General features: G+C 37.7%; 4 protein-coding genes across 14 annotated transcripts in view; 3 read left to right on the top strand and 1 right to left on the bottom strand.

Annotated features, from left to right (window-relative positions):
* rap1b (RAP1B, member of RAS oncogene family) overlaps positions 1–7077 on the top strand; it is a 52258-nt gene extending 45181 nt beyond the window's left edge. The window contains exons 5-8 of the mRNA XM_081363797.1: positions 291–431; positions 2618–2761; positions 5835–5950; positions 6105–7077. Of these exons, the coding sequence (XP_081219923.1) occupies positions 291–431; positions 2618–2761; positions 5835–5921 (372 nt within the window). The 3' untranslated portion in view covers positions 5922–5950; positions 6105–7077. The remainder of the gene's footprint in view (positions 1–290; positions 432–2617; positions 2762–5834; positions 5951–6104) is intronic.
* Positions 7078–9184: 2107 nt separating this feature from the next.
* mcat (malonyl CoA:ACP acyltransferase (mitochondrial)) lies at positions 9185–11880 on the top strand. 5 transcript variants are annotated; one of them, XM_081363706.1, is made up of 6 exons: positions 9185–9278; positions 9586–9719; positions 9827–9916; positions 10042–10129; positions 11040–11257; positions 11373–11880. In XM_081363706.1, the coding sequence occupies exons 2-6, from the start codon at positions 9597–9599 to the stop codon at positions 11781–11783; spliced, it is 930 nt and encodes a 309-aa protein (XP_081219832.1). In that variant the 5' UTR covers positions 9185–9278; positions 9586–9596; the 3' UTR covers positions 11784–11880. The 5 variants fall into 5 exon arrangements, with proteins under 5 accessions (XP_081219832.1, XP_081219830.1, XP_081219831.1 ...); XM_081363704.1 differs by having other exon boundaries at positions 9272–9449; XM_081363705.1 differs by lacking the exon at positions 9185–9278 and adding an exon at positions 9281–9424.
* bik (BCL2 interacting killer) lies at positions 11859–14870 on the bottom strand. 2 transcript variants are annotated; one of them, XM_081363707.1, is made up of 6 exons: positions 14829–14870; positions 14706–14734; positions 13557–13657; positions 13336–13476; positions 13120–13231; positions 11859–12249 (listed from the first exon to the last, which is right to left on the bottom strand). In XM_081363707.1, exons 3-6 carry the CDS (start codon positions 13649–13651, stop codon positions 12157–12159), a joined length of 441 nt encoding a protein of 146 aa, XP_081219833.1. In that variant the 5' UTR covers positions 13652–13657; positions 14706–14734; positions 14829–14870; the 3' UTR covers positions 11859–12156. The 2 variants fall into 2 exon arrangements, with proteins under 2 accessions (XP_081219833.1, XP_081219834.1); XM_081363708.1 differs by having other exon boundaries at positions 12117–12249; positions 13120–13228; positions 14829–14864.
* A 3444-nt stretch (positions 14871–18314) lies between these two features.
* cbll1 (Cbl proto-oncogene-like 1, E3 ubiquitin protein ligase) lies at positions 18315–22619 on the top strand. Of its 6 annotated transcripts, none has more exons than XM_081363378.1 (6): positions 18315–18372; positions 19173–19331; positions 19435–19538; positions 19634–19717; positions 19796–19869; positions 21092–22619. In XM_081363378.1, the coding sequence occupies exons 1-6, from the start codon at positions 18360–18362 to the stop codon at positions 22119–22121; spliced, it is 1464 nt and encodes a 487-aa protein (XP_081219504.1). In that variant the 5' UTR covers positions 18315–18359; the 3' UTR covers positions 22122–22619. The 6 variants fall into 6 exon arrangements, with proteins under 6 accessions (XP_081219504.1, XP_081219503.1, XP_081219506.1 ...); XM_081363377.1 differs by having other exon boundaries at positions 18321–18372; positions 19432–19538; XM_081363380.1 differs by having other exon boundaries at positions 18369–18655.

The raw sequence follows: 22619 nt of genomic DNA, 5'->3' as shown, positions 1-22619 counted from the left end.
CTAATAATACGGTTCATTAAAATCAAGTGAACATTAAAGTCGCATCATGTTTGTGCTTATGCCTCAGATATAATAACTGCTATAAAGCAGTAAAACAATTCTGTGTAGTTTTTGCACAATATGTTGGTACCTTATCAGTTATTTAAAAGCTTCATCCGACTGTTTCATGCTCTGCACTCCCTATTAATCTTTTGGAGTGTTTTAGAGATTTTTGTAAATTGGTCCGTCAGTACCTCAACTCCTCCGTACACTATCTGAACTCATCGTTGCTTTCTTTCTCTCCCACTCAGGAACAATTCACAGCCATGAGGGACCTGTACATGAAGAACGGCCAGGGCTTTGCACTAGTATACTCCATAACAGCACAGTCCACCTTCAACGACCTGCAGGACTTGAGAGAACAGATTCTGCGGGTCAAAGACACGGATGATGTGAGTCTCCTCTTAATCTTCAAGAACTCCATCGTGTTCATGTTCCTTTAGCTTTCAGCTTAGCCTGTCGTCAGCACCAGTATCTCCTTTTTCACACCCACCCTCAGCCCTTACGCTTGCCTTTGTCAATAAGGGTGACCTTTCAGCTGTGAAGAGCCTCGTCTTTGTTGACATAAGGACTGTTTTTTTTTCCTTCTTGTCCACCTCTGTCTGTTTGATAGTTCTGGTTGGGCAACCATACCGTTTAGTTGCTGAGTTTACTTATAAGGGTTTATTTTGGTTGTTTTTTGTTTTCACATACAGAAAAATTATCCCTGGAGGTTGCTAGTTTGCATTCTTGTTTGTAATGTTATATGTGGGCTTTGTTAAAGGGATACTCCACTTTAAAATGAAAATTCTGTCATCATATACTCACCCTCATGTTGTTTCAAACCTGTATGAATTTCTTTCTTCTGCTGAACAGAAAGGAAGATATTTAGAAGAATGTCAGTAACCAGACAGTTTCTGGTACCATTGACTTCCATAGTAGGAAAAAAAATATACTATGGAAGTCAATGGTACCAAAAACTGTCTGGTTACTGACATTCTTCTAAATATCTTCCTTTCTGTTCAGCAGAAGAAAGAAATTCCTACAGGTTTGAAACAACATGAGGGTGAGTATATGATGACAGAATTTTCATTTTAATGTGGAGTATCCCTTTAATGGCCACTTTTTTAAATATTGCTGAAAGAACGCCTGCTGATCCTCATGACTGTGTGTCTATAAGTTTTATAACTCCTCGTCTTTGGTCATTTTAGACCAAAAAAAATTTGCCTAAAATTGGTCTTTGAAATTTTTTTAATTGTTACATGCAATGGTTCGAAACTTACTTTTCGAAAGTGACTTTTGTGGCACTTGCTACATGAAGAAAAGAAAAAAACACGGGGCCGGGGTCTTTGATAATGTCTAAATGTACAATAAATATTATTGAAACAAAATATAGTACAGTAGTTTAAATAATAAGATTTAATTTAAACACATTTAATAAAATAATTATGCGCTTGTCTCTTTCAACCACAGAGGATCACAAGCGAGGATCCTATGTGAGGAATATCAAAGGGTTAAAATATCACATAGTTTGACCTTTTTATGACAATGCATGCGAGGTAAATTCAGTTTCTATAATGATATGTGGTGCGACTCCCCCAAAAACCTAATGCATTTTTTAATCATATCATGAACAAATGAATGCATGAATCAAACTGACTTAAAATCAACAACTTTTATTGAAAACGACCGATTTCCTGTTGTTTTGACACCGCAAATAACTGTGTGTGTGAAATCCCCTTAAGATATAGTTTCTTTTGTCACAAAATCCGACTAGGCTTGGGTTGAACTGCGGCCAACTTTGTTGAGCGTGGGAGGAAGTGAATCCTAGTGAAAGGTGTGTGTGTGTAGGAACTCATTCTAAACAGCTTCTGAGAAAGATGATAGTGTGATGACCTCAGTTGACCTGCACTATTTCTGTCCACTTCCTCAGCTCAGCTGATTTAACACAGGACGTTTCAGCTATATACACTGCCTTGGCTACTTGCTTTGGTTGTTAGCGTTTACGCAACATGTCCGTTTCCTTGTTGCTTTGAAAGTATCGGTCGAAAATGAATGCAAATGCTGTGTCTCATAGTTTCACTTCTGCTATGATATCTGGACTGCGTTTCATTTGAAAAGCTGAGAGTTGTGTGGGAGTTTTAGCTGCTTTTGTGGTGTTAAATGAAAATATGATTGCATTTAGAGCTTCGAAATGACCAAAGGGGTTTCTTCTATCTCTTCTTTTTACCTTTTTTGTGGCTTTTTTTCAATTAAGGAATTACAACAGCTGTTGGAAACTCTTGCCCCTCAAGAATGATTTCTGTTGATGTAGCAATGCCTGTTTCTGCTAATGTCTCTAAATAGCTCCCAAGATGAAAAACTAATAGAGAAGCATTTGTACATCAGGAAATCATGCACTTATATTTTAACTATTGTTTTTTTTTTTCTTTTGCTGATCTAATCAACTACTTTATTACTTCTCAGTGGTGTGCTGAAAATGCTAATTAATTGTCACTGCTTGTCAAATGCACATTGACTTTCTTTGTTCTAATTCCTTACCCATTGAATTACAGTGTTATCTTATTTCTTTAAACTCAGTTGAAGCGTTTCCTTTCAGGTGCCGATGATCCTGGTGGGTAATAAGTGTGATCTGGAAGACGAGAGGGTGGTCGGGAAAGAACAGGGCCAGAATCTCGCCCGCCAGTGGAACAGCTGTGCTTTCCTGGAGTCCTCTGCGAAGTCCAAGATTAACGTCAACGAGGTGAGCGTGATTTGATGGAAAGGATCAAGGCATCTCTTTACTCATTATACTACAAGAAGTCACATTTCTCATGTTAAAAAAGAGGTTTTACAATGCATTCCAATATTTATTTATAAGGATACATGGCTACTTTTGAATTTCCATCAATGGACAATGTTTTTTAATGGTGTAGTTACAGCATCTACCAGCAGGGGCACTTTTTATACTAAAAATATGATGATTTTTTTTTGTTTTTTAATCAAATGAACTAACCTTTGTGTATACATTTAAAAAAAAAAATTCAACAAAAAATGATATTTTTAAATTAAAAAAATAAATGAAATGAAATTATTTCATGAAGGTATTTTATATTTTATCTTATGACCTACCTATGACCTAAAGTTTTTATCATAATCACACAGATTTCATAAGTTTTTTGCGAAATCCTCATTTATAGGCTATTGCATTATTATACAGTCTTAATATTTGAGAAAAATTGCTTTAAATCTGTTAATTTAGAGGTGAATCAAAGAAGAAAAGCTGTCATATTCATTGATATATAAGATTCATTCTCACACACACACATATATATATATGTGTGTGTATGTATATATAATGTACAGTATATGTATGTGTATACACACACAAACAGTACATGTACACCTACATAGGCTGTGTATGGACATGATTTTTCCCCAATCTTTTCAGTTCAGGTCAGGCTTGAGTTGTCTTGTCATGCCTGTGCTGGCGTCACTCTTCTTTGCTGGGGTCTCAGAAGAGTGTCATTGTCAGCTAGTGATATCTCTCCATGAAAGCGTAGTCACACATTAGCAAAGCAGGCAGTCAGCTGCGGCAGTCAGACACAAAACGCCCTTTTGTGAGCAGCAGGACTCTGCCTACATGACATAGTGCTGCTTTGAGTTCAGTCAGTTAGAAAGTCCAGTAAGTTATCGCAGTATGACTGTGCTTGCTTGGTTCTCCTTACAAGCTGAGTTATATGAAACCCATGTGCTGAGCTGGAGTATGTCTTGTAGTTTATGAGGGGTTACTGCAGGGCAGAAGGTGATGATTTGAGGTCTTCGTCTTTTTTTATCGCGCTTTGGCGTTGCTTCAGGATTTTTCATTTACTCATGTCAAAGCACAGACCTGCGTCGTCATTAAAGTCTCAGACTCTCCTGTAAGCGAAATTCAGATACCAAGCTTATTGAGCTCTCAATAAGATAATGAGGAACTTTAGTTGAGAGAGACCAGTCAAAGTGATTGATTACTTTCAGTTAACACAGTGCTTTTTTTTCCTCACATTATTACGTTTCTTTGCAGAAACGTTTCAACACAGAGTCAAAGTTGTGTAAGTTACTTTGAAAAGCTGATGTTCATGGACAAAGCAATGCAAAAAGCTAATTGAACAGGACATGACAGGATTAGACGGGAAATTTGGTGCTGGCGGGGCTTTCTCTCTCGCTTGGAATTGTTGCTATGGTCAAATCTTTTCATTTATCCACTTTCCATTCAATAAATGAAGTGGAAAAAGCCATTATTGATTTGATGGGGTTCAGGCAAGCCCATTTGCTCTGTTAATCTGCACAAGTTTGCTACTTTGTGCTGATTGTCAAAACCTTTTAGTGTAAGGTGCATCCTGTAGTTCTGCATCTGTTTATCTCGTATAACTGAGATCATCTGTTGTTACGTGTATCGAAGCATGGATTATAAGCTTATCCTTCTCAATTCACATCCCAAATCTGCTTCTGTACACAACACATGGTGGCAGAGACTTTACTTCAAATCCTGCTGTATTACCGGTGTTGTTTAACATGTTTCTGTCTGCTACGGTCATTGCGTAAAAGCTGCAGATGTTGTGTGGAACTGACTGATGATGCAGGAGCTGTTTTGTCTCCTCTAGGAGCTGAACATCTGTGTGGGGAAGTGTCACACCTCTGAATGAGTGATTTATCTCTGTTTTGGTCTAGAGCTGTAGTACTTGTCCCAGTTTGGGAGCCAAGTAGACACATTTCATTTGTTTGTAAAAGCCACATTTTAAAAACACCACATGAATATGCTTTGCATTAAGAGCCGGGAGCTTGGTTTTATATTTTCGCTGTAAATGTGATCTTATTGCCAAAAAAGAGACAACATACGGTTAGTATAATGTAGTATAACTCTAATGTGACATTTATGAGTGAAACGGGATATTCAATGAGATAAAATGCAGGATAGACGTTGATTTTATCTATCCATCGGGAATTTATTAAAAAAGTGGATCGCTGGATCATGATCTCACAGGTGGTTGGAGAGGAGGGATTGAGTGTCGTCAGCCAAAAACATATTTTTGTTTTGTTGTGTTTTGTTTTGCTCTGTTCTGTTTTAATTTCATTTAGTTGTTCAGTTTTTTTTTTTAGATTTGTGTTTTTGTTTTCATTTCGTTTAGTTCTGTTTGTTTTCAGATTTGTGTTGCGTTTTTGTTCTTGTTTGTGTGTTTTTGTTTGGTTCCTTGGTTTTGTTTTGTATTTCGTTTAATTTAGTTGTTCTTTTTTCAAGATTTGTTTTGTTTTTGTGTGTTTTTGTTTTGCATTTCATTTAGTTGTTCTTTTTTGTTTTGTTTTCTGATTTGTTTTGTGTTGTGTTTTTGTTTTTTTGTGTGTATTTTGTCTAGTTCACTGGTTTTGTTTTCTATTTCATTTAGTTTTTCTTTTTGGATTTGTTGTGGTGTTTTTGATTTGTTTTACATTTCATTTAGTTGTTCTTTTGATGTTTTTTGTTGTTTTTGTGTTGTATTGTGGATCTTTTGTGTGTTTTTGTTTGGTTTCTTGTTTTTTTTTCTATAATTATTTCATTTAAATAAGGATAATCACTTTAAAGAATAGCGAATATGTCTGTAAATGTATGTTGACTGCAAAACAGTTCTGCAGCAAATGTGACACTTTGAACCACAACACTAACATTAAAAGTACAGGTTGACTACCAAAGGTCTAGACTGTCATCATGAAAAATGGCTCTTGTCTCCTCTGATATTTGGCCTCTTTACAAACACATCCAATTTGACAGCACATGTATGAGTTCACTGAGAAATGTTTTCTCTCTCTCTCTCTCTCTGCAGATCTTCTATGACCTGGTTCGGCAAATCAACAGGAAAACTCCAGTACCCGGAAAGGCACGCAAAAAGTCCACCTGCCAGCTGCTCTAATATACAGCTGTTCTTTTGCTCTGAGCCAGGTAGGATCTCAACTATAATTGGCTGAGCAGAAATGATTGACAGCTCAGCACAATCAATGCTCTAAAGCCCCTTTTTATAGAAACCATAGAAATCAGGTTATATTTAGATCCAAAAGTGATTACACTTCTTTCTTTTTTTTTTTTCTTCCTGCAGGTCTGATTTACTGCTGTGTCTCTCAGCAGTGCCAGCATTCCGACGTTACTAAAACCTAACATCGAATGGACTTTCCTATGTGGTGATGCCCCTTTAACAAACCAACAACCAACCAACCAACCAACCAACAACCAACCAATGGAATCAAGGCTACAGTACCATGACAGTTTTTTGCACATAGATAACCATCATCACTTTCCAATGTCGCGAGAAAGAGATTTTTACATATAAATATATAAATATATATTCTAACTGTATGCAACTGAATAAAAAAATTAAATGAGTAAATGAATACAGAGCTAGACAAAAATAATAAAAAAAATTACAGAGCCTACACGCAGTGTTATCGCTAACGGAGACAGACACCGTTGTAAATGTAAGGAGGGAATGTCTAACCAGGCTGTGCACGTTGCCATGGCAATTACAATGATATTTATAAGCACCACTATTTTAGCCAGAGAGGAGAGGAAGTCCAAAGAGCTCCTATATAAACCATTCTTACAGCTAACTTTCACTCCTTGTTTTTGTTGTTTTTTAATTTGTTTGTAACTTTTTCTTTTTTTTGATTTTATTCTAAACATGATTTCTTTATCATCTGCCTTTTTTTCTCTTTTATAAAGTTACTAGATTTTTGCTCTATGGAGATGATATATTCACAACAGCTATTGAGTTTTACCTTAGGAAAAACCTGTGGATACAGTGATGTACATGTAAAAAGTTCAAAAATATAATTTTTCTGTCACTATCATTGTCCTTAGCCTCAGATGTTGCCTTCAAATATGTGTTGTCTTTTTTTTCTTCTTAATTTCTCATGATGATTCATTCTAAACTTAATTTCCGTGATCTTAGGTCCATCTCATTGGCCATGCCGGGTTTCTTTGTTTTGTTTACAAAGAACTTTGTACAGCAGGCTTTTTTTTAAAAAAGGGGGTATTCAAAATAAAGGGTTTGAAAATTTTGTTTTAGGACCACCCATATCTGTCAGAAGCATCTTTTGGGTGGTTTCATAATAAGTAGTCAAGTAGTCAAATCCCTCTTGACAAAGCTGATCCTGATCAAATGTAGGACATGTATACAGTATATATTTTAAAGAATTGGGGGTTTTAATACACAGGAACAACAAACTGTCACTCTCGATACTCAAACGTCGCCCCCTTCCCCTTGCTTGCTGATGCATCTGGTGTAAACCGAGGATATGAAAACCAAATATTGGATCCTGTCAGTAAAGAGTGAGGAAAAGATGTCTGTTAGTGACTGTTTCGACTTTGTAATAATTTGCCGTTTTCTGTCTTCGTTACTGTTGGATTAACTGAATGTGGGGGTGTGGGAACTTTGTGTTAAGCGAGAAAAAAATGGGAATAATTGATTAAAAAAAATTAAAAGAATTAATTGTGCATCAAGTGCAATCATAAAGAATGTTGTAGCATTAAATACTTGTCTCTTTAAACATCAAAGCGACAGGGTGCAGCATGCCGTATGTACACACAATGAATTGTTTATGAATGCTTTGAGGATTTGCACTGTGTAAAGTGAAGAACACGACTCCTAGGGAGTGTCCGAGCAGCAGCGGACAAAGGTTAACATTACGAGTCGTGTGGTGTTCTGATTACTGCGAGCAAATGCCTTGATGCTTGTTTTGAGGGAAAATGGGGGGATGGGGATGTGGGGGGGGGGACCTTTGGATTGAGACAGAGGCACAGTATTTCAAATGCAACATCATCTGCTTCTGATGGGCGGCGGGTGGAGGCAGGTAAGGGTGGGTGGATGGCCAAGTGTCAACTTAAAAGCCTTAATTAAAAGTGGTGCAATTTTGTATAACCGAGCATCTGTAGTTTAATAAATTGGATTGCCATGCAAGGGCTCAAAAGAAGCCAGTTTTTGCCGGTTGAATGTTTTGTGTATTGTTTAAGCATTTTCTGTCAGTCCAATAAAAAAAAAAAAAATTAAAAAAAAAAATGAAACCATTTAACTTACTCTCTACCATGACATGTTTGCTGCAAAGGTATTATTATCTGATTAAGACTTAATCATAAAAAAAAGGAAGCCGGTTGCTTTGCATTAAGCATGAACTGAGAGGATATTGAAAGGTATTTTTAATTTCCCAGGAATATAATGGATGGGTTTTTGGCAGGATGGTTTCTGCAGATGAAAAATATTGGTCTTGCATACATGTACTCCAGCGCTTGCCTTTATCCACTGATGATACATTCAGCCGTCTGCTGTCTAACCTGTGATTTTTCAAACCATGCATCACTTCAGAATCCACCATCATTTAGTAACAATAGGCTACAGTATAATATTATATAAATATATTAGTAACATATAATATATGTGTGTGTTTATGTTTTTTTTTTTAAATATATACACACATATATAATATATATATATATATATATATACATACACACACACATATATACAGTATATACACACACACATATATATACATGTATATACATATATACACACACACACATATATAAATATATATATACATATATATTTATATACATACATATATACACACACATATACATATATCTACATATATATACACATACATACACATATATATATACACACACATATACACATACACATATATATACATATACATACATATATATACACTCACATATATACATATATACATACATATATATACATACATATATATATATATATACACACACACACATATATATATATCTTTTTTTATGAAGCTTGTATATTTAAATTCAGTAATTTCACTTAAATGGCAATGAATTTACCTATTAATTGTCATTTAAGTGAAATTACTGAACTTAAATACAAGCTTCATAAAAATGTTCATTCTATAAGAAGATTTCAGATGGCACTTAGAGGCTTTTGCATCTGAACTCTTCATATATATAATACAGAATCACTAAACAAAACAAAAAAAAACATTTACATGTGTGACAACTTGCCCGACCTGATGTGCCTTTGTGGCGGCTTCTCCGCATGACACCTAGCAACAGTCTAATTTCTGTGTAAATACATTTAAAATATATTCATACATTTAATATTTTATATATGCAGGGATTAGAAACGACATAAACACAGATTATGACATCCAGTACACTAGATGACGCTGTGCTTTTGTCGTTTGCCTGACTAAACGCGATATACGAACAGAAGAAAATTCCACACAAGGCATGTGAGAAACACGACAGTGCTACCGAAGTATTTTGGTTTCCTAAATGTTAATATTGTCTGATAAAATCATGATATCGCAGGAATACTGTATAGTTCGTGTGACGCATGTGCGCGTTGTCTTCCTGTGACGCTCCAAAATAAGAGTAATGTGTGCATTTGACCTCCGCAGTAAGAGTGCATGCTGATACATACATGTTGAATTTCATTTTAACAAACAAGTTTTTATCATGAATCTCAGCGTGACTCTCAGGTGTTGTAGTAAAGTTCGTCTGTTTCGGAATAAGGCGACTGTCTACCTTTGCAGAAAACTGTCAGATGTTCCCATCTCATCTGATGGAACTCAGTCCAGCTCTGGCGAGGAGAAGCCCAAGAAAACCCGCAGAGTTCCGGGGAGCGCGTCTGTCCTTCTGTTCCCCGGACAGGGAAGTCAGTTCGTCGGTATGGGAAAAGGAATGTTGAAGTATGGTAATGTCAAAGAGATGTTTGCTGTCGCTCAGAAGGTGCTTGGTTATGACCTGCTGTCACTCTGCTTGAATGGACCCGAGAAAGATCTGATGAAGACTGTTCATTGCCAGCCAGCTGTGTTTGTCTGCTCACTGGCTGCTGTGGAAAGACTGAACCATGAAAATCCTGCTGTAAGTTATTCGCAATATCAGAATAGTTATGGCTCATCTATTAGTATTGGCAGTGTTGTGTATGCATAATTAATATATGAGCATGTGGTCAGTACTTATGTAAAACCCATTGACCCCCTTTATAGGCTATTGAGAGCTGTGTGGCTGCAGCAGGTTTCAGTGTTGGTGAATTTGCTGCTTTGGTCTTCTCTGGTGCAATGAACTTCGCTGAAGGTAAAACTCACCCTTACGTTTATTAAAACATACAAAATTAGCTATTTGAATAGCAGTAGTCTTCCTTTTCTTAAGTTAGTAGACATGTAGGTGCAAAGTTACTTATATAGTCAACAGAATGTGTTAAAGGGACCATCAAAATGAAGTGAATATGGAAGCTTGTTTCCGCCACAAAATAAAAATAAAATAAAAGGTAATTGCGACTTTTTATCTCACAATTGCGAGTTTACATCTCGCAATTCTGACTTTATTTCTCAGAATTGCGAGATATAAAGTCAGAATTGCGTGAAATAAAGTCGCAATAGCCTTTATGCCAAGCTGCACTACTTCCTGAACTTATTAATCCAGGTGTGCCTGACCTCAGTAACAATAATCAGACACACCTGGATTAATCAGTTTGTCCAATAATGGCAGACAGGAAACAAAGGAGCTGGCTGAAGTTCAGGAAGTAGTGCAGCTGGGCATAAGGCCTATTGCGTGTTTTAAAGTCAGAATTGCGAGATATAAAGTCAGAATTGCGTGAAATAAAGTCACAATTGCGTGTTATAAAGTCAGAATTCTGACTTTTTTTCTCGCAATTGCAACTTTATATCACGCAATTCTGACTTTATATCTCAGAATTCTGACTTTATTTCACGCAATTCTGACTTTATATCTCCCAATTCTGAGAAATAAAGTCAGAATTGCGAGATGTAAACTCGCAGTTGTGAGATAAAAAGTCGCAATTATCTTTTAAAAGTTTTATTCAGTGGCGGAAACAAGCTTCCATAAGTGAATCCAAATATTATTTCACTTTTTTATTTTGATTTGGCTGTAAAATATGACCTAGAGCCCTGGATATGTTATTTAACGATTTTCAGGAGAGTCACACACATTTATTTGATCAAAATGCCCTGTTCTGTGCTGACAGCTTTGTTTGCAGTAAAGGTGAGGGCAGAAGCCATGCAGAAGGCCTCCGACCGAGTACCTAGTGGCATGTTGTCTGTGATTGGCCGACCTCAGGCCAACTACAAATACACCTGCGTCCAAGCTAGGGAGCACTGTTTGTCTCGTGGTATCCAAGAGCCTGTGTGTGCCATTGCCAACTACCTTTTTCCAGATGGGAGAGTAATAGCTGGCCACAAAGAGGTAAGATTCATCATTTGGAACAAATGCAAAAAGACTAAGACACTAAGAGTAAATAGATTTTGATTTCATAATTGTTAAGCCTTTCCATGCTTTTAACAGACATTCTCTCACACAGGCTTTGGATTTCCTTCAAAGCCATTCCAGAGAGCTGAAATTCATGAGAACGCGACTACTGCCGGTTAGCGGGGCCTTTCACACGGCACTGATGGAGCCGGCGGTCGAGCCTCTGAGAGACGTCCTCAGACAGATAGAGGTACGGCGGCCCGAGATCTCCGTGCACTCCAATGTGGACGGCAAGCGGTACATGCATGACAAGCACGTACGGAATCAGCTGGCCAAACAGCTGGTGTCTCCGGTGAAATGGGAGCAGACGCTGCATGAGATTTATGAAAGATCCCAGGGGCAGGAGTTTCCTCACACCTATGAGGTGGGACCTGGTAGACATTTGGGTTCAACGCTACAGAAGTGCAATATGAAGGCCTTTAAGAACTATACGCATGTAGATGTTACACTGACAGAGGATTGATCTGTGATTGTGCAGTCAATCTGTTGTCTTTTTGCTGATAAATACTAAGAAACGATACACTTTGTTTTCTTTTTTAAAACTTTTATTGCGCTTGATGGTTTGGAAAGTCCAGCTTCCAGCATATAGAAATGCTTTTAGAGGAACAATTCATTGGCCCAATTATCCAGCAATAGACCCAATACACACACACAAAACATTTTTAACTTGCGAAAACCTGCACATATATGTATATATGTGAACCAGCACTTAATTTGAATCAGTTATAAAAGCAAAATAAGAAGTTTTCTTTAAAAAAAATCAGCAAAATGGTTATATTTGAGCCAAAGACCAGCTCTTGACCCCCTCACTGTCACATTCTGTCTTCATATCTATACTAAGTTACAAGGAAGATAGACACAGTGGCCAGTAGTAAAGCAGACACCAGTATGCATGTGGCCCTGCGAGACAAGCCAGAAACATTGGGCACCTGAGAAAAGATTAAAAGAAAATAATAATAATTACATTTTTTTTATACCACAGTTTCACTTAAATACCAGGGTTGCCACAGTCATGTAAAACCTGAAAATATGAAAGCATTCTTTCTAGGCCTGTGTGTTTCATTTAAATTAACAAAATACAACAACAACAAAACCATGGACATTTCTGTAGTGAATATATTTTTGTCTACTTATGCATGGCTATAAAATATGAATTAGACTTTGTAAATGTTTGTGAAAGAAAAATGGAAAAATCATAGAAATATATTTAAAAACCGTAGGAATCCTCAAATATTGACTTCAAAAGTGGTCAGTAAGATTTTTTATTTTGAAAGAAATGAATACTTTATTAAATTATTACTTATTAAATCGCTCAAAAGTGACAGTAAATCAATAAATCTGTAATGTTATGAAAAAATCTAAATCAAGTAAATGCTGTTTTTTTTTTTATTAAAAAAATGTATCAAGTTTTATACAAAAATATTAAGCAGCGCAACTGTTTTCAACAACAATAAGAAATGTTTCTTGGGCAGCAAATCATCGTATTAGAATGATTTCTGAAGGATCATGTTACTCTGAAGTAATGATGCTGAAAATTCAGCTTTGCAATCACAGGACTGAATTGCATTTAAAAATGTTAAAATAAAAACAACTATTTTAAATTTTAATAATATTTCACAATATTACTGTATTTTGATCAAATAAATGCAGCCTAGGTGAGCAGAAGAGACCTCTTTCAAAAGCATAAAAAAAAATCTTACCAACCCCAAATGTTTGAACAGTTGTCTATAGGACTTTTTGAGTGTCTTTACCCAAGATTTATATCTATTTACAGACACACAAAAAAGTATTGTCCTTACCCTGGCTGCCCACTTCTTAGCCTCCTGACAGCCATTTTGAAGCTGTGGAATCAACCAGGATGTCCTCAACATTGGCATAATTTTAGACCCCCAGAGGTTTCCGAGGATCCTGCTTATTACAGTGATAACAAACCACACCAAACTGTCACTCTCTTTATTCGAAGCATCCTAAATGGATTGCGTTTGGCATTTGAGCATGTGGGATGCTCAACTCACCCAGAGAACGTTGTCCTGGTTAGGACGTAAAGATAAATCCCCAAATCCAATGGCTGCAATTGGACTGGCAGTTGTTCACGCCATTTGAAGTCCAAGTCGTCCCCTATCTGAGCCAGCCGTCGTCCAATAAGCTGGGTGACTCTGATGTTCAGACCAAAAAAGATTTGCGTGTAAAGTATTCTATTGTATTTCACAATATATTCATCTGAACAAATGATTACCTTATATTATTGGCATAGACAATGTTGTGGTCTACATCACCAGGTCCAGCCTGGAGGGATGTGGCGTTTTTCGGCTGTCTCGTTTCTTCCACCATCGTGTTCTGAAAGGTGTGATCATGTTTATGACACTAATTCAACCGTCTCTTGCATCACATTTAACCCTTAATTTGCCTGAATACCATTTTCTATTTCCTTTCTCTGCTGCGGTTCTTTATTTTGTTTGCGTGGAGGAAGAGGACTTTGTTATTTCACCCTGCCCTTTGTGGTATCACGTGACTCGATCCAGCAGCTATTGCCTTCAACGGACTAGTATCACTCTGTAAACACACAGGCCATGTGACCTGAGGACACAGGGTGTGTCTGTCTATTGCTGCCATAGCATTAGAACATGACATCATTGCACATACAATGAAGTTTTTGAAAAACACCTGCAGCCATAAACACGGCTTCCTGACTCTGCTCTTCTGTGGTAATAAAAATAAAATGGCGCAGACATGCACAGTTCATAAAGCTGACTCAGTCCTCGCCTTCGGCCTTACTTTCACTATTTGATGTTATGAAAGAGCATGTGATTAAAATACATTTGGATTGTTTATAGTATAAACAACACATTTATCATTTATGAGGGTCTGGTAAAAGAAAAACAAATGTGTTTTCATTCTCCTTCATGTGACTGTTGAAATCATCAGGTTTAATGCAAATTCTCATTCAAATCAGCCAAACTGCTCAAAGCCGAACTGAACTATTTTTCTGAACAATTACGTTGTTTGTTTGACGTAAAACCTAAAACCGAGATCTGTGTGATAGCACAGGCTATTATGTCCAAATAAACTGTGACGCAGTCATCATTCTGTGAGATCAGGAAAATATTTTTTTTTTTTTTTTTTTTTAATTTCTGACTTTTACATGTCTAAAAACGTTTTTTTTTATGCTTAATCTTATCAAAACATGTATATTTAAATATGAGGTCATCTTTAGATAGCTACAAAGTACTAGTTTTCATCCTAAGGCATGCTAATGAATATTTTAAATAGTTTTTAATCTATAACTACTTGAATGTTTCTAACAGCGAGAAACATTTATTGTCAGCAGTCAAAATGTTCATAACAAAGGACAGGTGCATAATGGAAAACAAAAGCAAGATCATACCTTGTTCGTAGATTAAAACGGACGCCGCCCTGCAACATTTCAAGAAATAATTTCATTTTTGAAGGAATATTTGTTTTAAGTATTGTGAGAAATATATATCAATGACAATTTTCTGTGACTTACAGCAGCGTCCTTTAATCTTGGTGTCTTGCTGTGATGTGTCTCAGTAATACAGTGATCACCTGGAGCCACGCCTGCAGCTTACACTCAGGAAGTGTCACTTTCATTTTCTGACCAATAGAGGACACTAAAGAGTTTGATATCACTACATTCATTCATTCATTCATGATCTCATGCTTTGGACCAAAACAAACTCTGGACGTTTTTACATTTCAAAAACCCAATGACTTCTGTCACAATCTGTCTCTGGTAAGTAAATATTTTGAATATTGTTGATGTGGGTCTGTGAATTCTCAGTAATAAGTATGTTATTTAATAGTATGGTATACAGGCCAAGCAACAACAAGAAAAGAGCTTTTTGGCAGCAAACACTTAATATGGGTTTGGTTCACACAGGGATAAAAAGAGTACCCCATGTGTAAAATGAAATACTCTGCTGTGTCTTTAATGCTGTGGGCCTAATGTTCTGCCAGAGGTCCTGGACATCTTGTTCAGATACTTGGCATCATGGATTCGATCAAATACCAACAGATAAAAAAATCAAACCCTTACAGCCTGTGCTAGAAATCTTATAACGGGCCATCTTCCAACAGGACAGTGATCCAAAAACAAACCTCAAAATCAAAACAAAAATGGGTCACTGAGCACACAACCAAGCATCTGCAATGGCCATCCCAGTCCCTGACCTGAACCCTATAGAAAATGAGTGGGGTGAACTGAAGAGAAGAAGCACCAACATGGATCTGGAGAGATTCTGTATGGAGGAATGGTCTTTGATCTCTTGCCAGGTGTTCTCCAAACTCATCAGGCATTATAGGAGAAGTCTCAGAGTTGTTGCTGTTATCTTGGAAAAAGGAGGTTGCAAAAAGTATTTAATAAAAGGGGGCAAATACTTATGGAAGCTTGTTTCCGCCACAAAAAAAAAAGATAATTGCGACTTTTTATCTCACAATTGCGAGTTTAAATCTCGCAATTCTGACTTTATTTCTCAGAATTGCGAGATATAAAATCAGAATTGCGTGAAAAAGTCGCAATTGCGTGTTTTAAAGTCAGAATTGCGAGATTTAAAGTCAGAATTGCGTGAAATAAAGTCACAATTGCGTGTTATAAAGTCAGAATTCTGACTTTTTTTCTCGCAATTGTGACTTTTTATCACGCAATTCTGACTTTATATCTCGCAATTCTGACTTTATATCACGCAATTGGGAGATATAAAGTCAGAATTGCATGATATAAAGTCGCAATTGCGTGTTATAAAGTCAGAATTGTGAGATATAAACTATTCTAAGGTTAAAAAAAAAGACAACTTTTTTTTCCCCTTAGAATTGGACTTTATATCTCACAATTCTGAGAAAAGATGTCAGAATTGCGAGATATGAACTCGCAATTATGTGTTATAAAGTCAGAATTGCGTGATATAAAGTCAGAATTCTGAGATATAAAGTCTGAATTGCGTGATATAAAGTCGCAATTGCGAGAAAACAAGTCCGAATTCTGACTTTATAAGACGCAATTGCGACTTTATATCTCGCAATTCTGACTTTATATCTCAGAATTCTGACTTTATTTCACGCAATTTTGACTTTATATCTCGCAATTCTGAGAAATAAAGTCAGAATTGCGAGATGTAAACTCGCAATTGTGAGATAAAAAGTCGCAATGATCTTTTAAAATGTTTTATTCAGTGGCGGAAACAAGCTTCCATAAATACTAGTTCCTATGGAAGCTTGTTTCCGCCAAAAAAAAAAAAAAAAAAGATAATTGCGACTTTTTATCTCACAATTGCGAGTTTACATCTCGCAATTCTGACTTTATTTCTCAGAATTGCGAGATATAAAGTCAGAATTGCGTGAAATAAAGTCGCAATTGCGTGTTTTAAAGTCAGAATTGCGAGATATAAAGTCAGAATTGCATGAAATAAAGTCAGAATTGCGTGTTGTAAAGTCAGAATTCTGACTTTTTTTTCTCGCAATTGCGACTTTATATCACGCAATTCTGACTTTATATCTCAGAATTCTGACTTTATATCACGCAATTGGGAGATATAAAGTCAGAATTGCATGATATAAAGTTGCAATTGCGTGTTATAAAGTCAGAATTGTGAGATATAAACTATTTTAAGGTAAAAAAAAAAAAGTCTGTCTTTTTTTCCCCCTTAGAACTGGACTTTATATCTCACAATTCTGAGAAAAGATGTCAGAATTGCAAGATATAAACTCGCAATTATGTGTTATAAAGTCAGAATTGCGTGATATAAAGTCAGAATTCTGAGATATAAAGTCAGAATTGCGTGATATAAAGTCGCAATTGCGAGAAAAAAAGTCTGAATTCTGACTTTATAACACGCAATTGTGACTTTATATCTTGCAATTCTGACTTTATATCTCAGAATTCTGACTTTATTTCACGCAATTCTGACTTTATATCTCCCAATTCTGAGAAATAAAGTCAGAATTGCGAGATGTAAACTCGCAATTGTGAGATAAAAAGTCGCAATTATCTTTTATTTTTTTTTTATTTTGTGGCGGAAACAAGCTTCCATAAGTTCCCAATGTGTTTTGGAGAAAAACATTTTCAATTCTTTTACTTCAATAAAAGGTTAGATTTTTGCATTTGTGAGTGATCAGATGCACTTTAAATAATTGCAAATAGCTTTATTGGCCAAAAAAATAAATAATAATAATTATGAAAAAATAATCAGCATATAGGAAAGTGTGAATGAGGTTTAACTGCAGTGAAGAAGGCTTCAGGACATCCCAGAGTGTCCAGCCAACTCTCTGGACCTTAAATCCCATTGAGAACCTGTGGTCAATCCTCAAAAGGCGAATGGACAAGAAGTAGTCCACACATTGTCATAATGGGGTCAGCCCTATGTTCCCACGGCCCTATGTTCCCACATTTCTAAGATTTTTTTTTTTTTTTTTACGATTTTGTCTAAACCCCAGGTATGGGTAGGTTTAGGGGTGGGGTCAGGGGTAGGCCATTTGTGGGAACATAGGGCTGTGGGAACATAGACATGCTCCCGTGATTATCTCCGAGCATAAACAAGGCAAGAATTGATCGTCATCAGAATTTGGCCCAGAAGCTGATTTCCAGCATGCCAGATCGATTTGCACAGGTTATGAAGAAGAATGGTCAACATAAACACTGACTCTATGGATATTGAATGCTTTTGTCAATAAAAGCTTTTAAAACGTATGAAATGCTTATCATTGTTTTCCAGTATACCATAGAAACAATCATCTGGAGAAAAAAAAAAAATACTGAACAAAATTTGTCACTGCCCATACATTTAGCCACGTCTGTACATTAAACGAAAATTTAAAATTCACAATTGCTTTCTGAAGAAATTATGATGTAAACAATAATTTCAGGCATAACCTTACATTTATTTATTTAATGGTTTTTATTTTATTTTTTTTTTTTTTTTGGAAAACAATCAGAAAGTTTTCGTTTTATTTTAAAAACAACCAGATACTTTTATTTTGAAGTGTAGAAAACGGAAGCGCCGTCGAACGCTGGCTTCACATAGTTATGGACCACAGTGGTAAGGAGGGAAATTTATGGTTTTCAATCATAGGTTTATGTTATCCAAAACGCGTTTCTTATAACCACAAAATAACAGCGCTGAACTTTTACATATGTTTGCGTATGGAAAGACGAGCTACATCTTGTGTATGCCTGGTTAAAGACCTTATCCTATATCACTATCGGTTATGGCCTCTATGTCAATGTGGCGTTTATCTTCCTGATTCCGTTTATTCAATATCTTAAAAAAAAGCCTGCATCATGATGTAAAAAAATACATACAGCCTTTGAGGTTATTTAAGGTAACCTAATCGCGTCTGAGCTGAATTTTGTTGTAACTTATCGCTCACATCAGTTTCAATGTTAACCTAGCAGAATATCGTCTTATTTATGCACAAATGCAAATGTTTCATCTGTTCTCTAGTTATATTTCGAATTAATCGATACAGACTGCATGCATATACGTTTTATTCAGCGCTACTCATATGTCTCAGTTTGTGATTGGTTAAGGGGATAGTTCACCCAAAAATGAATTTCTTTTGTCATCATTTACTCTCCCTCAAGTTGTTCCAAACCTGTATGAGTTTCTTTCTCCTGCTGAACACAAAAGAAGATATTTTAAAGAATGTTGGTAATCAAACATTTGACTTGACCCATTGACTTCCAGTAGGACAAAAATACAATGGAAGTCAATGGCTACTGTCTGGTTACCAGCATTCTTTCAAATATCTTCTTTTGTGTTCAACAGAAGAAAGAAACTCGTAAAGGTTTGGAACAACTTGATCAAAATTAACACTTAATTTTTGTTCTTCATTGCAGACAATGATATGCAGGGTACGGATGGGCCGTTAGGTGGTCCTGATGTCAGGAGGAGGATCCCAATCAAACTTCTTCCCAAACAGGCCAGGAATAAACCTGCCCCACGACCGCAGAGACCAGCGGGACGGTTACCACCCAAAGCCCATTCTGGAGAAGAAGGTATTGTCTATGTATTTTCATTGACACATTTTTCTACATTTTATCAAGCATATTATCAGACATTATGATGCACTACAAATGGAGCTTGTGTTTCTGCTAGAAGGGTTTAACTTCAAGCAGGAAGACCGATTTGATTGTGGTGTGAAAGCAGGAGATGCATTTGCAACTCAGCGTCGGTTCCCACAGCAGCTCTACTGGGATTACAAGGTACATCTATATAAATATATATTGTAAAATATACTTACCTCTCGATTGCTCATGTTTGAAGTGTTGTGGTCACTCTTGTTTTTTTGTTTTTCTAGCTAAACTTGATCGGTGAAAAGGATGAGACACCTGTCCATTTTTGTGACAAATGTGGACTGCCAATTAAAACATATGGCCGCATGGTGAGAGCAGTTGATGTGTAACAGATGTTCAATTTACAAGTGACAGCTTTTTGGTGACGTCATATTAATTCTTTGCAGATCCCATGTAAGCATGTTTTCTGCTACGAGTGCGCTTTGCATCATGAAAGGAAGGGTGATAAGATGTGTCCAGGGTAAGAATAAGAAGCAGTTTTTACCTCTACTTAAGCATTTGCATACAAATATAATGCCTTATACTGTTGTTTAATACTATAATAGAGAATGCTTGGCTTGATGCAGATATAGGACTGGATTATATACCCTAATGTTCAAAAGTTTGGAGTCTGTACTTTTTTATTTTTTTTTATTTTTATTTTTTAAAGAAAGAATTGGTTTTATTCAGCAAGGATGCATTAAATTTATCATTAAACTGACAGTAAAGACATTTTTAATATTACAAAAGATATCTGTTTCAAATAAATGCTGTTCTTTTAAACATGAATCATGAAAAAGCAACTGTTTTCAACATTGTTAATAATATGGTTTGTACTAGGGCTGCACGATATGAGGAAAAGCTGCGATGTGCGATAACATTGTTTAATATTGCGATGACGATATGACTTGCGATAAATATTCAAATGTGAATGTTAGCTATACTGTTCCCATGTCTTTTAGTGCTTTAATAGGTTCTTTGCGTGATAGGTCAAACGTTTATTACCTGCCTGGTTCAGATTACACGATTTTAGCGCGATTTTGGGACGATCCGTTTGACGTAGTGTCGTGGAGATTCGTAAACGACAACGGGCGTCGGGCCCAAGATTCATCGCTTCATCTCGTATAGTGTGTCATAGTGGGCGACAACCTACGTCGCGTCTGCGATGCTTCACGACAGAAAGACTAGCATGTTTAATTTTTTAACGGTCCTCCACGACGGGTTGAGTATGTGAGCGAGAGTGAGTGTGTGAGAGTGCGAGCAACAGTGAGTTTGTATGCGCGCCAGTGCGCGTGTGTGTGCGCGAGGGACAGTGAGTGTGTGTGTGTGCGCGAGTGAGTGAGTGAGGGATAGTGAGTGTGTGTGTGTGTGCGCGAGTGAATGTTTGCGAGTGAATGTGTGCGTGTGATGGCACGCTATGACTGGTCCGAAAGCAACGTGTAGTCTGACATGTTTCTTGTCCATGACAAGACAAGATTTTAGGAGTCAAAATCGTGTAATCTGACACCATGACTATCGTAACAGACACAAAAATCTTGTAATCTGAACCAAGCATTATTCATCGTGTCAGGCTGTCTGTTGCGATGTGTTCATCGCGCAAGTTCATATCGCGATGACGATGAAAATTCGATGTATCGTTCAGCCCTAGTTTGTACTAATGTTCATAACGTTGATGCTTCTCCATATGTCCTCTCTGTTTCCAGTCTGAACATGTACAGCTGTACAGACCCGGTCCAGCGGATTGAACAGTGCCAGCGTGGCTCTCTCTACATGTGTAGTATCGTTCAGGGTTGCAAACGCACCTATCTGTCCCAGAGGGACCTGCAGGCCCACATCAACCACCGACACATGCGGTCCAGCAAGAGCTCCAGCAGCCGCTCTGACCCTCTCCACCTTCCTCCAGCCTCGGAGGTGTCCGACCGCTTCCGCGTGCCTCCGCCTCACCTTCCCAAGCCCCATGTGCTCATCCCTCCTCCTCTGGCTCATCAAGGTCACGACCCATACAGCCAACCTCCCTCTTCCTCCCACGATGACCACCGACCTCCGCAAGGCCAACAACCGGGAGACATGGGGCCGTCCCGCTCTCTCTCTCAGGAGACCTTCCGCATCTCGACCGTCACCACGCGAAAGCACAGCAACCTCATCACGGTTCCCATCCAGGACGATTCTGCGAGCTCCGGACCATCACGTGACACACTTCCCCAGCCCGGCAACGCTCCACCCCCTCACCATCACCCTGGAGACTATCCGGGTCAGCCCGTCGTGACCCATCCGCATCACATGATGGCGCCACCTCAGCAGCACTACGGACCCCCTCCGCCCCCTCCCCCCATCAATCACCCCATGCCGCACCCGGGACAGGGCTCTAACACACCTCACATGGTTTTCAACCAGGCCCCTCCGCCACTATCGTCTGTCCCCCCACCCATCACCCCGCCTCCCGGACACCTCATTGGTCAGATGCCCCCGTTTATGAACCATCCACCACCCGGGCCGCCCCCTCAACACGGTGGACCCCCTGTCAACGCCCCGCCACCCCATCATTACAACCCCCAGTTTCCTGAGGACAAGAGCACACTCAGCCCGCCGTTTAACCAGCCGGGGGGCATGAGTCCAGGAATGTGGCCGGCCCCCAGGGGTCCTCCTCCCCGAATGCAGGGTCCCCCTCCACAGGGACAGATGCCGGGGCCGCATCACCCGGATCAGGGCCGCTACAGACCATATTACCAGTAATAACGTGTTTTTGTTGTTGCTAAACAAAGTGATTTAGTATGTAAACTTGGCAGGGATTCGAATGCATATTTTATAGTCTGAAAATAATAACTGTATAGTAGAGATCAGTACTGAGTGGTGTTTTAAATCTTGTCGTCAGATATTCAAACATTTACTTTTCAATAATTGAGCCCATACATGCTGCATTTTAGGGGCTTCTGTTGATTGTTGAATGTTTCTTGAATGTAATCAGAATTAAATGTACAAATTAAATGCGCTTTTATTGCGTTCATCTACTCTCTCACCTAGTGTCTTAAATTCAATTAAAAAAAACTCAGTATGTCTTGATAAAAATGAGCTTGGAGTTTATATTCAATCTTTTAAATGGTCCTGAAAGTTTGGCTGAAAACAGACAGGTAAATGTTATACATGATTGCAATTGATGTAAAACCTACATGTCTCATAAATGTTTACATATTCGCTGTCTATAACATGTAAATTAAAAGCAGGTAGTGTGTA

The sequence above is a fragment of the Scardinius erythrophthalmus genome, assembly GCF_964197995.2.
Source record: "Scardinius erythrophthalmus genome assembly, chromosome: 4".
NCBI classification, from domain to species: domain Eukaryota; kingdom Metazoa; phylum Chordata; class Actinopteri; order Cypriniformes; family Leuciscidae; genus Scardinius; species Scardinius erythrophthalmus.
This window is presented reverse-complemented; position numbering and strand designations above follow the sequence as displayed.

Excerpts from the sequence above, each read along its gene's own strand:
- mcat (XM_081363702.1), top strand. The coding sequence starts at position 9,509 with ATGAATCTCAGCGTGACTCTCAGGTGTTGTAGTAAAGTTCGTCTGTTT. Across the intron at positions 9,917-10,041 it reads TGAACCATGAAAATCCTGCT|GCTATTGAGAGCTGTGTGGC; the intron begins GTAAGTTATTCG and ends CCCCCTTTATAG. Across the intron at positions 10,130-11,039 it reads TGCAATGAACTTCGCTGAAG|CTTTGTTTGCAGTAAAGGTG; the intron begins GTAAAACTCACC and ends CTGTGCTGACAG.
- bik (XM_081363707.1), bottom strand. The coding sequence starts at position 13,651 with ATGGTGGAAGAAACGAGACAGCCGAAAAACGCCACATCCCTCCAGGCT. Across the intron at positions 13,477-13,556 it reads GTCTATGCCAATAATATAAG|AGTCACCCAGCTTATTGGAC; the intron begins GTAATCATTTGT and ends TCTGAACATCAG. Across the intron at positions 12,250-13,119 it reads CTAAGAAGTGGGCAGCCAGG|GTGCCCAATGTTTCTGGCTT; the intron begins GTAAGGACAATA and ends ATCTTTTCTCAG.
- cbll1 (XM_081363375.1), top strand. The coding sequence starts at position 18,467 with ATGTTTGCGTATGGAAAGACGAGCTACATCTTGT. Across the intron at positions 19,332-19,431 it reads AGCCCATTCTGGAGAAGAAG|AAGGGTTTAACTTCAAGCAG; the intron begins GTATTGTCTATG and ends TGTTTCTGCTAG. Across the intron at positions 19,718-19,795 it reads TTAAAACATATGGCCGCATG|ATCCCATGTAAGCATGTTTT; the intron begins GTGAGAGCAGTT and ends AATTCTTTGCAG.